Source organism: Trematomus bernacchii, unplaced genomic scaffold (genome assembly GCF_902827165.1).
Source record: "Trematomus bernacchii unplaced genomic scaffold, fTreBer1.1, whole genome shotgun sequence".
In the NCBI taxonomy this organism is placed as follows: Eukaryota; Metazoa; Chordata; class Actinopteri; order Perciformes; family Nototheniidae; genus Trematomus; species Trematomus bernacchii.
In genome coordinates this window covers 3,929,001-3,942,766 of record NW_022987567.1, presented here as the reverse complement: position 1 = coordinate 3,942,766, position 13,766 = coordinate 3,929,001, and the positions used below count along the sequence as shown (strand labels likewise).

General features: G+C 39.8%; 1 protein-coding gene across 1 annotated transcript; it reads right to left on the bottom strand.

Moving 5' to 3' along the window:
• Nucleotides 1-390: 390 nt before the first annotated feature.
• tmc2a (transmembrane channel-like 2a) lies at nt 391-12,993 on the bottom strand. Its single transcript, XM_034125981.1, has 21 exons — nt 12,902-12,993; nt 11,831-11,869; nt 11,273-11,726; nt 10,421-10,576; nt 9,893-9,983; nt 9,715-9,796; nt 9,527-9,633; nt 8,714-8,812; nt 8,160-8,302; nt 7,470-7,617; nt 7,116-7,304; nt 5,878-6,057; nt 5,290-5,448; nt 4,640-4,768; nt 4,330-4,397; nt 3,790-4,029; nt 3,181-3,306; nt 2,746-2,824; nt 1,808-1,919; nt 568-1,443; nt 391-532 (listed from the first exon to the last, which is right to left on the bottom strand). Exons 1-20 carry the CDS (start codon nt 12,927-12,929, stop codon nt 1,142-1,144), a joined length of 2,931 nt encoding a protein of 976 aa, XP_033981872.1. The 5' UTR covers nt 12,930-12,993; the 3' UTR covers nt 391-532; nt 568-1,141.
• Nucleotides 12,994-13,766: the final 773 nt, after the last annotated feature.

Below are 13,766 nucleotides of genomic sequence, written 5' to 3'. Positions count from 1 at the left end.
AATTTGGGAAGAATGAAATTCGGTAGGAAAAGCCAGCTAAATCGGTAGGCGGTAGAAACATGTCAAAAGCGGTAGACTACCGCCCAAATCTTGTAGGGTTGGCAGGTCAATCATGACTGACAGTTTTATCACATCACCATGCTTAATCAGTGGACTGCTCTTACAAAGTGACATGAATACATTTAAGAAATCAAACCAACAACAGAAATGTTAGGAGTTGTTGGGGTGTGGCTATTAGCATGAGTAAACTAAAATAGAGAAAATGAAAACGTTTTAAACAGAAATAATGCAGTATAAAATACAATGAAAATGTATATAAACTGATATGCTACACAGATGTTATTAAAAGATTTTAAACTTTATTTAAAGACAGAATCATACCATGAATTACAAAGTCAGTGTACATGTAAAACAAAACAGCCTGAGTACACATTACCACTAAATAACATGTTTCTGTATGTATTGTAAATGTAAGCAAAAATACACAAGGAGTTATCTTGATATATGAAAATAATGTTAGTCCACAGAGAACCTCACCAGAGAAAATAATGTTAGTCCACAGAGAACCTCACCAGTAGCTACCCAAGTTAAGACAAAGGTGTTTCCAACAGATATCCTAAAGCCAGGCAGTTACTGTATGGACGGTAATATTTGACCCACTGTGGTTTAAACATCTCTATAAATAGTAGGCAAGGTGGACAAGATTTATGTATCCACAGCGCTCTGGTTTCTGTTTACATTTTGAGAAGTATTGACAAATTCTGTTTGAGCAGGCATCGGTTGAATGCAGGCTTCAGTCCGTTTGGAGAGCAATACTGAACACATTGACCAAAATGCAATCTGGGAACCCATAAGCCTAAGCATAGGCATAAGACAAGCTTAACGAAAAGCATAGCACACTTCTCCTCAAATGATGGGTTGCTCAAGATAAAATATAGAGATCTTTACAGCACTGTGTTGCAAAACAATACTGTAGGCAACATTTTGTAGAGCTGTATTCTTCAAAAATGACCTTCAGTATTCTTTGAACTTTTGATGTCAGTAAGGAAATATGCAGACCAAATGAAGGTGCCTGTTTAAGTCTCATGCTGTAAAATGAACTGAGGCATGAACACAGCCTTCAGGAATGGTTTTCACACTGTTATCTCGGAGGGGGCCCTCTACCTCGACCTCGTCCAGGACCAGGACCCCCAGGACCCTGACCCCGTCCAGGACCCTGACCCCGTCCAGGACCAGGACCCTGACCCCGTCCAGGACCAGGACCCTGACCCCGTCCAGGACCCTGACCCGGTCCGGCTCCCCTCGGCCCAGGAGAACGGTTCACCGGCCCTCGAGCGTTGGGGTTGGGCGATGCCAGAGCCACATCTTTCTGCAGATTAACGCCTTTACCCGCTGACCCCGGCTTGGTCTTAGTTAACCTTGATTCCGGTTCTGGTGGTTTTTCTGTTTAAAAATATAAAAAGAGATGAATCAGCTGAATATCTATATTTCCAGTCACATGTATTGAATCCACAACCTTAACACTTCAAACACACAAACACAAACACACTAACTTGACTTTCTATCAGAGGCATTTTTGTATTGTTATAGTCTGTTATACAGAGGAATATTTATAATAACACAATTTCATATAAGAGACTACATTATATCATTAAGCCGATCAATGTTCTAGCAAACGGTTTAACCTCACCTCCCCACTAAGCTAAAGTTTCTTCTACAGAGTATCCTAAAATACTCCTGAGCTGGGATTCCTCGCTGGGAGTTTTAGGCTCAGTTGTTTGTAATGTTTGTGAATACGTTTACTGACCAGGCTCTGGTGGAGCCATGAGGGATCCTCTGGGCAGCAGGTCCTCCAGGTCTTTCATCACCTGGTTTGTGCTGTCCGTGTTGTTCCTCCGGTTCTTCTCTTCATCTCGAGCCTAGGGCAAAGATGGAGGGAGAGAGAAAGAGGGGTGGGGGACAGAAAAAATGGGAAACGTAAGAGATTCAGAAACATTTTGGAAGAGAGAAAGAATAATTAGTAAGGCGAAAAACATTGTTTTCTTGCTAAAATAAATGAATAAATCCGACGAAAAGACCAAAACATCAAATGTATCCAGCTTTCAAAACATTGTCTGCCACAAGTCTATTGGTTCTTACTGAACAATATTTTTTTAATGATTTACAAACTTTCCTCAAATCACTGGTCAGTGTAGTTTCTATCAAGTGTTACTTAAACAGGAGTAAAAAGGGCATTTGTTGGGGACTATTTGCTGCTGCAGAATAATATAGATTGAGTGCTCCAGTGAGTATTTACAACAGCAGGATGATCTAATTGAGATTGAAACCAAAATAAACATGCTAACTTGTTAAAGCTAACTATGTCAACATGCTTATGTTTAGAAGGTAGATTTTATATTATGCTTGCCAATTTGGCCTGTAGGAATGTCTTAGTTTTGCAAATTCTACTGACTACGCCACACCTTGAGGCAGTTTGTGTGGTAATAATAATAATAATAATGGGTTCCATTTATAAAGCACTTCATATTTGATTTCAAATCCCGAAGTGCTACAAGCAGTGAGCATGAACAGTATAAATAAACATTACACAACACGGTAAATTACTTTGAGCACTAAGATGCACTTATTCTAATCTTGGCTAAATGATTCTGTAAATTCAGTAGTTTAACCCGAACACAGTGCCCTGATGCTTAAATGTCACATTTTCACCAATGTACCTTCATTTTAATCCCATTCTTTACTTACCATCTGCATCTTCTTCTTCAGCTCCATGTTGGCGTTTTGATAGGCCTCAGACACTGAGTTCAGATAGTAGATGGCCAGTCTGTAAAATAAAAGTAAAATATTAATCGTTGTATTTTCAGTGGCTGCAAAGACGCACACGTCTAGACCAACAATTTACTTGTGTAACATCGTATGCTAATGTGTGTTTCTTGTACTTCTTCAGGGGTGAGGACCAAAATATTTTTTTACTTTAGAAAATGTTTGGGATGTGAGGCCTTTTGAGGTGGTCTTCACTTCTCCAAAGGCCTGTTTGAGGGTGAGGATTTGGTTTGAGGGTTCAGGTATGAATTATGCTGAAAGGTTTTGGGTTATGCATTTAATTGCAATGGTCAATGTTAGGGCAAGGGTATGGTTAGGGTTAGTGTGTGTGATCCAAGGTGTCTCCTTAACACTCACACCATGAGCAGTACAGCTGGTATGATGAGGCCTGGGTTGGCTGCGTAGCTGAAAAGCGTCCCCAAGAAGGCTGGAAGGTCCAGGTCGATCGTTTCCATGATAACATCAAACATCTTGGGCTTGCCACTGAAAAAACATCCACAGTCAATATTTATGTGTGTGTATGTGTAATTGCATACACTCATTCCTAACTATACTCCAATAACTCATTAATTTTTTTAAGGTGCAACCAGCAGTTCTCTAGGTTGGTCGGTCCAGAAAAATTGCCCTACATTTTAGCGACCACAGTTTTACCCTAGAAGGCTGATATTTGGCATGGAAGTCAAATGTACGAGTATGATGGTGTGTTTGCGTGTATGCCAATTTTCAAAAGGGTGTGCGTTTTTGAGAGTGGCCACAAAAGACGCACAACTTCTGAACAGATGCAAGACAAAACTCGACTAAACTCATTAACCGTTTGACCCTTTTTCACTCAGCAGTACCTTTTTCATTACTGACTATTTGTCCCTATACTTAAGTCTGACCCCCTTTCATTACTCATAAACCATATCTTGTTGACACTTAAGTGTTCGCCATTATTGCGATGTTGTGCTTGTTCTTCAGTGTTACCTGAAGGGTCCGCAGTCGAATGAAGGTGGCAGGGTCATGATGGTGTAGACGACAGGTAGCAGACTGAGGAAGAGGATAAGGAGCAGCAGACCCATGTAGAAGTTGTTGGACTTGGAGGCTTTGAAGACTCTCTCGTGGGGGACGTTGGTGGCCATTACAGCCCAACACTGGTAGTACATGGAGCTGAGGAGGCGCAGCACGTTGATGCCCACCAGCCCAGGAGCGTAAAACGCACCCATCCTGAAGTACAGCAGCACATGACAGCATGATGTATTAGCATTAGATCCGGGTGTGTGTGTTCTTGTGTGGCCAAACTTGTCAATCGGCCTATATGGTGCTTTAATTGTGTTTTTGCGTTTTGATATGGAGAGATTTTCTAAACAGTGCTTTTATTTTTTTTAAACGAATACGCAAAACCCTGTATTTAAAAAATACTGGTGCACAAATGGACTGGGCCTTATACATGCATAAAAACATGGACACACACACATAGATGTACACATTGGCAATTGAGCATGAAAGTAAAATTAAAGGTCGTACCAGATCATCCCTTGGTTGAAGACCAAACCAAGTACATTACCACTGATGTCAAACTCTCCATATGAAGGCTGAAAGTGGAAAGAGACAAAGATTACTATTTTTCTATTGATGCACGGGTGAGGGCTTTTAAGACCAGCTCCCTAGCCTTTGCTGAGTGTTGAATCACAATGCATAAAGAAAATTGTGCACACAAATATGGAGGAGCTTCTCCATCACAGCTGGAAAAGGTTCACAACTTCAGCTATGGATACGTTTTAGACACACTCTAAGCAAACTATTTATATTAAAATGCTTCATTAGTGAGACTCACAAATCCAGCCTCCAGGTCCCAGCACCAGCAGTAGTTGAGGAAGCGAACGATGACCGCTCGAGCAAAGTCTCCTATCAGGATGGTCAGGTAGGACACCTGGATGTCCGACACTGTCAGCTTCACAAACTCCTGTGAGAGACAGATTCAGGGAAGTGAAAAGGGGAAATAAGGGGTGTGTTTGGTTTGTCAAACAACATATTAGACATCTTTTTATTTCCTTTCTAACACAGTTTTCGGATTCTAATATGAGCTTCTCTATAAGATACGGAAGCCCTGAGAGACCAAAAATGATGGTGTGTTTTTTGTTGCAATACTCCTTTCAACCACAAGAAGCTGTAGTTCTCATTATAATAATAATACGTTTATTTATTATTGCACCTTTCACAGAGATAGAATTCACAAAGTGCTTCACAAGTAAGAGCAAAAGTTAAAATGAAGACCACAGAAACATGAATACAATAACCACATGAGGCAGAAATGTAAGGTCAACATAAAAACAAAACACAGACCATGTGGAGTCCTGAAAGGAACAGCCATAATAACAGAACACATCACCCCATGTTCTACATAGAACAGCCAGCAGATTAGCAATTATTTAGAAATTATTTCTGTTTAATATAATATTAATAATCAGTTTTTGTCATCATTACTATTCCGACAGCAGTCTCCCAGCAGGGTCCTCTGATGACATCAGCAGGGGGCATAGGAGGGGGGGTTAAGCTGGAGTCGTTTAGGAAGAGCGTGTAGTTGGCGTAGTACTCCTTCATGGCCCAGAGGCTAGCGTTCCTAATAGACCCCTCTTGTTCCAGCTGCAGGGCACAAAGTGAACCAGTGACACAAGTTTAAATTTGCTCAGTCACTTTGGTCATTCGTCAGTGAATAATTGATCCTCAAGACCACCTGCAGATCATGGTGAACAGACTCAGGTTAGCCCCAAATCTAACAGTCACAACAACAACTCAAGAAGAGTTGGGCTGATATTTCAGGTTTCATTTTCTGGCAGAAAGCCTGTTTAGACGAACAAAACTACTTTGTCAGATTGAGTAAAACATCATGGTTAGGTTTAAAATAACTATGATTGTAACTGTATTTTAGTTGAAAAATGTTTTGGGTTTCACATGCCACAAACATAATTATGGATTACCCTTTAAATATTCTTGTCAATGCAGTTTCATTGTATGGAAATTGTCCATCAGGTCAGTTTAAAAAAGAGACACACACACACTATGGTACTATACCTTGTTGTTGACCTCGTCAAACAGGGCGAACAGAAAGGTGTACAGGTTCCCCAAGAAAAGGGCGAAGATGCGTCCGAGCTGCCACTTGAGGGCGATTCGAGGATGGTAGTCCTCCAGCTCAGCGATGGTCTCAAACAGAGGAGGACACACCAGACCCAGCAGAGACATGATGAGCTCCAACTGGCACGTACAATCACAATCAACAATAACATGTTCACGTCAAATAACTACATCATCAAACAAAACAAACAAAAAGGTTCATGTTTTTGTTCCGATATGTTTGTGCCTTCAAGATAACATAAAAACTTCTGGCATGATTTTTATGTAACTTGGTGGAAAGGGAACAGAAGAACAAATTACATTTTGGAGGGGATCCGAATCACGGGGCAATTACACAAACTATTTTTCACTTATGTAACCATTGTTAGAAAGGCCTTGGCGGGGGTCTGCGCTCTATAAGTGTCTTCAAATGTCAGCTTTATTGTCAATCTTTCAGTTTGTGTGGACAGACCTTTATATATACAGTCTATGGTACAGACAGAGAGATCGAAATACCGTTTCCAACAATCCCGAATACAAAAACAAATATATATAAAAATATGTATGCAAATATGTATATACCTATATATACACAATCAAAAGACACATTTATACATATGCACACATTAAAGGTGGGGTAGGTAAGTTTGAGAAACCGGCTCGAGATACACTTTTTGTTATATTCCGTGGAATGCTCTTAACATCCCGATAGCAATGAATATCTTAAGTGCTTTGACAAAAAATCCATTAAAAAATGTAATCTGTGGAAGCCGTAATACTGTAAAAAGTACGACCAATCATTTTAGCCGGCCCGGCTAAAATGACTGGATGGCCTACCTGCCTGTCAGCCTTCCATCTGTGCACAAACTTATCTCGTGCCCTCATTGGTCATGTGCGCGTTCGTGTGTGTTGGAGGAGGGGCTCTATAAGGAAGTGGCAGATTTTCTCCGGTTGTGTATTTTCAAATTCTAGCGATCTGGAGCCGGTTTCTCAAACATACCTACCCCACCTTTAAGACCTAAATAAAAGCACAACAATCAATATATACAAAATAACAGTGACTTCAATATCTTTGAGAATGTACATTAGTGCAGTCTTTCGACTTTACTTGTTTTTTCAGTGCTTTTCTGCTGAGTAGCGTGTAATTGATGGACAGTCTTTACTGTATTTGTCTTGTCAACAGTGTGCTACAACATTACCTCGTTCTTCTCGTACCAGCTGAGGTCGTCCCTGTTGGCGAACTCCTGAGACCTCTTCACTACAAAGTAGATGAGGTACCCGCTGCCTCCGAGGCTGCACACGATCATGAGGTTAGCCAGGACTCTGAGGAACCTCCGCAGGTGAATGTTCTCATCCTTCTGGTTCTCCTGCTCGTCTACAATGGACTCCTGTTATTGTCAGGAACAAGAACAGGAAGGATTTACAGTGATTAGAGAACTTAATCTGACAATGACTACATTAAGAGTGTAGCTGTGAGTTTAAAATGGAGCGACAGGTGTGCTGACCAGTACAGATGCATGGATGTTACTTTTATAAAGGTTGCTAATGGTTACCTTGAAGCTGGTGGTGATGGAGGCGTATTTGTTGTCAGCGGTCTCTGAGTTGCCTATGAGGTAATCCCAGCTGGTGAACATCTTCCAGGCGAACGTGAACTCTCCTTCGTCTCCGTCTCCTCCACCGACATCAGCGTTCTTGGCCATTCTGAAAAAATAATAATAATAATGATGACACTAATGGGCATGTTTACTATGGCATATTAGAGCATGAAGGTATCATTTATGGTTTTTTCAAGGAGCTCAGAAAGAGGGGTTTTATTCCAAGAAAACATTTATTTGAGATGTATGTCTCAAATTGTTGATTGTGGGCTAAAATCACAATAATATCCCTATTGCTCATTCTAAAAACTGAACATGTTATTTTGGTTAGGTATAAAACAATGAGTGTGTGATCAGGTTGATCCAACCTTGGAAAATTAAGCTGCGTGGTTCCTTGAAAAATTACATTTTAAAAGAGTTATTTTGAATTCTTATACCGTATATGTTACCCCCTCATCTTGCTTTTTGCCAACCTAAAGGAAATTAAATCAAGTAACACCAATCGCTTCAAATGACCAAATCAAAACTTGAGCTTGATTGTTCGCCATGAAAGTAGGCGCTCAGAGATGGCTAAGATAGTTAATTAATACAAAATATAAATTATTTGTATAACCACACCCCCTGAGCTGGTTACTGCTGCAGACTCACGTGCGGATCACGACCATCAGGCTGTATCCGAAGGTGCCGATCCCGACCATGAGGTAGGAGAGAGGCAGCCTGAACTTCAGCAGGCCGATGGTCCTCTGGTTGTTGTAGTATCCGTAGAACATGATTGAGTACTTGCAGTAACCCTGAGAAAGAAAGGGGGCTTTGATATTCTCAATTCCTTTATTTGCTGAAAATGGTGAGAGTTGGAGAAGTTAGAAAAACGATTATACTGTATTATACATACTCCATAATTTAGGGCAGGGGTGTCCAAACTTTTTTCACCGAGGGCCACATACAGAAAATACAATATAAGACAAGCAGAAGTTTATTATAATTAAGTCAATATACTTTTAGAATTTGCTGAGGGCCGATTCAAAATAGTCCGCGGGCCGCATTTGGACCCCGGCCCATAGTTTGGACACCCCTGATTTAGGGGGTTGACAAAGTTACATCAAAAGAGTTGTATGTGATATTAGATTTTTTAACATTAAAAAAATAAAAAATGAATACATCGATACCCATGAGGCATTAATGTCATCATGTATCAGACTCACTTGGAAATCCATGAGGACAGAGTAGTCCTGAGCGGTGTCCTGATCTGCTCTCGGGACAGTCTTCCTGGGAATGGAGCCATAGGGAAGGCCCATCAGAACCTGGAAATAAGTATAACATTTTATTGTATGAACTGTATTTCAAATATCACTCTGCAAGAAGCTTTCTTCCTGCCACCTGTAGCACCCTGCCCTTAAATTAAGCTGGCTGAGACAGCAGCATGATTTTGAATTTAATTTAATTTATAAACTTTTATCGAAATGCATATCCCAAGAGTGCTTGAATTATCTGTTTGTTAGAAGTTGCAATGCTTTATCATTTTTTGGAAAAAATTGGTTCTTATTTTGAGATACTAATTCATTACTTTGTGATGCGAGGACATTATAATCACATCATTAGACAAAATGTTTATCTATTTTTTGTCTTTTAGTTGTGAAAGTGTTAGCTGTATTTTATTTGATTTTGTGATTTATTTGTATAATAATGAAATAATAATAAAAAGCTCAATGGCCTTGAAGACATACAACAATTTGTGTTTGTTTATATTAATATATTTTATAAAAATATATATATATATGTTAATATTTTAGTTTTTGGGAGAAGGGGTGGGATTAAATAAGTGTAATTAGTTCATTTGTTTATATATAATTTGTAAGTCAGTAATATTTTTGTTTATCAATTTGTCACAGTTTAAGTTTGTATAATAATTCATTTAATTATTATTATATATTTGTTTGTATTATTGTTTTACACATTCGAAATAAATCAAATCATATCAAATTCCATGTTTATTGAGAAACAGGACATCATCTCACCTCAGGGATGACCACCAGTCCAAAAGTGAAACCAAAAAGGACCAGGTTCATGCCGTACATCCAGCGCAGGAAAATGAAGTAAGAAGCCACAGATGACCCAAAGTGACCTGAGAAGAGGATAAGAAGATGTTTTTAGTTTAGCGTGTGTCCACTGGAGGTCGCTGTTTAGCTTGAGCGCAGTTACTTACTCTCCACCTCTTTAATCTTCCTCTCCCAGGGGATACAGGCCGTTCTGAAGTTTTCAAAATCCCTTGAGAACTTGATCCATTTCTAGGATTTAAAAAGAAAAACATGTAATATTAAAGAAGAAAACACACACAAGCAAAAAAGCAGAGAAAATATAGAAGTTTGAATGTTGTGTCTCACCTTTTTCATCATCACTTTGTAGGCGTACCACTTCCTGCCTTTTCCTTTGCCCAAAGCTCCTTCAAACTTATCAACGAATTCTTGAGCCTCCCTGTGGGAAAAAATAAGGCGATGTTCGCCATTTAAATAAGCTAGATTTATGTTTTTTCCATATTGATTTACTTGCTAAGCCACAATAACAGTTTTTCACAAAATAAAGTATTAAGAAACGGCAAGTCTTGAGGGCACACATCACAATTTAAAGGTCACCTATTATGCAAAATCCACTTGTTCATGTCTTTTATACATAACCATGTGTCCCCTCTGTGTAAAGAGATTCTGAAAGTTTCAGGAAAAAAGATTCTCTCTCTTTTTGTCCTGATCCATTTATATAAAAACCTGTCTGAAAATGAGCTGATCAGATTTTGGCCACTTTATGATGTCATAACGATTTTTTGGCTGGTGTAACCATTAGCCAATCACCAACCAAGGTAACCCCCCCTTGAAAAAAAAAAAAAGCTTGAAACCAGGATAGGTGTGAGAGATTACTTCAGGTGAACAAGCCTCCGCTTCATCCTCCAAGGCTTGTTCCTGATGGTGGCGATCAGTTTCTTCTTCTCCTCCACCTCCTCCATCAGCCGGGCCATCTCTCCCTCCGACATGGACTCATCCTCTTCAGAGTTGGTGTTGGAATCAGAATCAGAACTGCAGGAGAAAAGGCAGACAACAATTGTGAAACATGTTCTCATGTGGATGATACCATTTGCTAATTAGCACTAACAACAGAACATAAATAAGACTGATTGGAATGTCATTTGTTCTTCCAAAATATTCGAAATGTAAATCTTTGGACTCATTTTACAAGTCTCATTAAAATCCATAACTGTCAACTTCATAATTGTGCTAAAAGATAAGTCAGGAGATGAGTAAAATCAGTAGGATTCATCCTCTGGGGACCATGAATTGCTGTTTGTTTCAGAGATTCAAGTTCCTAAAAGCATATTCAAGTTTAGTCAAGCACCATCCTCCGACCAAATACCAGCTTTGTATACATCCAGTTATTGCCAGGATATTCATGTTCCCCAGAGGATAACTCCAGGTGATTTTGGTAACCCCTCTGACTATTGCATTATGAAAAAAATTCCACTCGTGCATAAAAATATAAATACCTAATGGTTATATAAGCATACACATGACTGAGCACTGTTGCTTTAGTTGAATCCAGAAGTGTCTCATAGACGCTCAATTGTGCCTCGTAGGCATCGGTATATGACCCCTAGGAGTTGAACAAGACTACCGGATGGCAATATATTGTAAACATTGGCAATTACGTTGTCCTTTAAGATCATTTGGATCTCCATGTACACACCAGTTGGGTAGCTACAGTATGTGACTGCTTACCTGTCGTCCTTTTTCTTCTTCTTCTTCTTCTTGTCATTGTCATTGTCCTTGTCTTTCCCCTTGTCCTTCCCTTTGGCATCCCCCTTCTTACCCTTACTGTCCTCCTCATCCTTCCCTCCTTTCTTTCCTCCCCTCTTTCCCTTCTTCCCTTTCCCCGCATCACTGTCATCGTCATCACTGTCCTGAGCTTTGCCTCCTTTCTTCTTATTGGCTGCTCCTTTTCGACCTTTCTTTGGAGCCTCGTCCTCACTGTCATCGTCATCTTTCGCGTTGCGACCGCCACGTTTCTTGACGGGCTTCTTCTTGTTTGCTCCCCTGCGTCCCCTGGGGGCTTCATCTTCATCATCCTCGTCTTCGTCCTCACTGGCAGGTTTTTTACCCCGGCCTCTTCCCCTTGCACCTCCTCTTCCAGCTCCCTGCCTCCTGTTGTTTGTCCTCTTGTTGTTGCCGCCATCTACATAAAGACCAAATTCATCAATCAAATACAGAATTTAGTCTTCAAATAAGACATTTACTATATTTAAATCACTTCAATGTCATGCTGTTTTGTGCACTCACCATCACTTTCACTCTCATCTGCGTCCATCTCTATGTTAACTGAGGAAGGACACACAATACAACAACACGATTACATATTACTACCAGCCAGGAGGCCATCATCTACAATGTATCTCCAATTCAAATTCAATCTGCAAATAATTACCAAAATCAGTGCAAGAAATGTGTGTTTTAACATATTTTTTCCAAAACAATGACATTGTTTCAACTTATTTCCTAGTTCGATGGTTATCAGTTGTTACTCTGTCCACCCCTTTGTACCAGACAGAAATGTCTCAACAAATATCTCAACTCCTATTGGACAGAATCTGTTTTAAACAAAGCTATTATCACGTTTCTTAATTGTTCAAAACGTTGCTGAATGACCAAGTTCCAACATCAAACTCAGCTGTACTTTGTTTTTAGTGCTATTCAGCAAATGATGCATGCTAACATGCTAAATTAAGATTACAAACATTGTAAACATGAACCTCTACACATTAGCAAGCTAGCTAGAATGACATTTCCTGTTAGAGGTCTTATTATAATTTTGTTTGACCAAATATCTGAAAAAAATAACATTCCCATTAGCCTCAGCAGTTTGGTGTTAATTATGAAATGTGATGCTAACTCGCTGAACTTGCTGATACATGTTAACGGTTTCATTGTAGGCATGTTAGTGCAAACTTTAGCATTGAGGTTGGCCAAAATGGCTTCATCCAACACTTTTTTTAAACAAGTTGCCCCCTACTGGCCATTAGAAGAATGCAGCTTTAATGCACTTCCACAAAGGCTTAATTTTTGTATTTCCACTTTTTTAAACAGACCACATCTCTGGCATTGAAGCTAATAATGTTGTTTTCATTCTGTAAGCAGTGAGTAAGTTGTTAAGACCAATGTCAAAATATACAATTAATGTTCATATACTAAAGTAAAGTACATTTTTGTAACACAATCATCTTAAAAATGTGTTCTGATATAGGATAAACATTTTTCCCTTCAGAAATGAACCTCCTACATTATCAAACGAACCTAATTGATATCATTAAAACTTACAAAGTCACTCCTCTAAACATTTAATTTTCAACTTACTATCATCCGTATCCTTTTTTCTCGGCATGGTCAAAATGAAAAGGTGTCCGTCCTCTGCAGCGTTTTCTCAGTCTGTGTCCTCAGCAGGTTGGCTGTCCTCTGGATCCACGCCAGCACCAACTCAGGTAACTGACAGGGTCGTCTCGTCACTATGACAACGGCTGCATCTGACCCGCTCTCAACAGGTGCTTTTGGACATTTGCAGTAAATTCTTGACAACTCAAGTGATCTAATGTGGCTAATAGAGCAGAGAAGTTGGGTTATGGTCCAGGAGATGGGCATTTGTGTTTTATAATTTCTACGTAGAGTGGGTGATATCCAGCTGCAGGTCACATTACATATTAGCTTTTAGCATCTGACTCTTAGCGTTCAATGTGGCTCTTTTTAGCTAGGCTTCACTATTATGTCCTACTTTGTTTTTCCTAAATGATCATCATCTGAGTGCAGAGAGACACTCTCACTCGTCTTGTTATCGGAGACCACACACACACAAGAAGCTCAGACGCCCTAAAGATTTAATGAAGGTGTAGGTTTCTCTATGCGAGGCCCATTAGGCAACCAGTAAATACCCAGAGATGACTTTGCAGCTGCAGTATACTTATGTTTATGAATTTTCAATAGAAACACAGTATGGGATAAAGAGTCAACCAACCTGCAGCAGATACCAACAGCAGCTACCTGTGTGTGTGTGCAGAGATAGAAACCTTTCAACAAAACACCTCAGTGCCTCATTAAATAATACAGTGGAGCTCATTTTTCAAGTCCAAAATGATTCCATTACATGGTTGTCGGTTCCCGCAGGTGAGACTTGGATGACACCCCTTTAAGCCCGTGCTGATGTACACGTGAGTGTGATGGAAGTGTA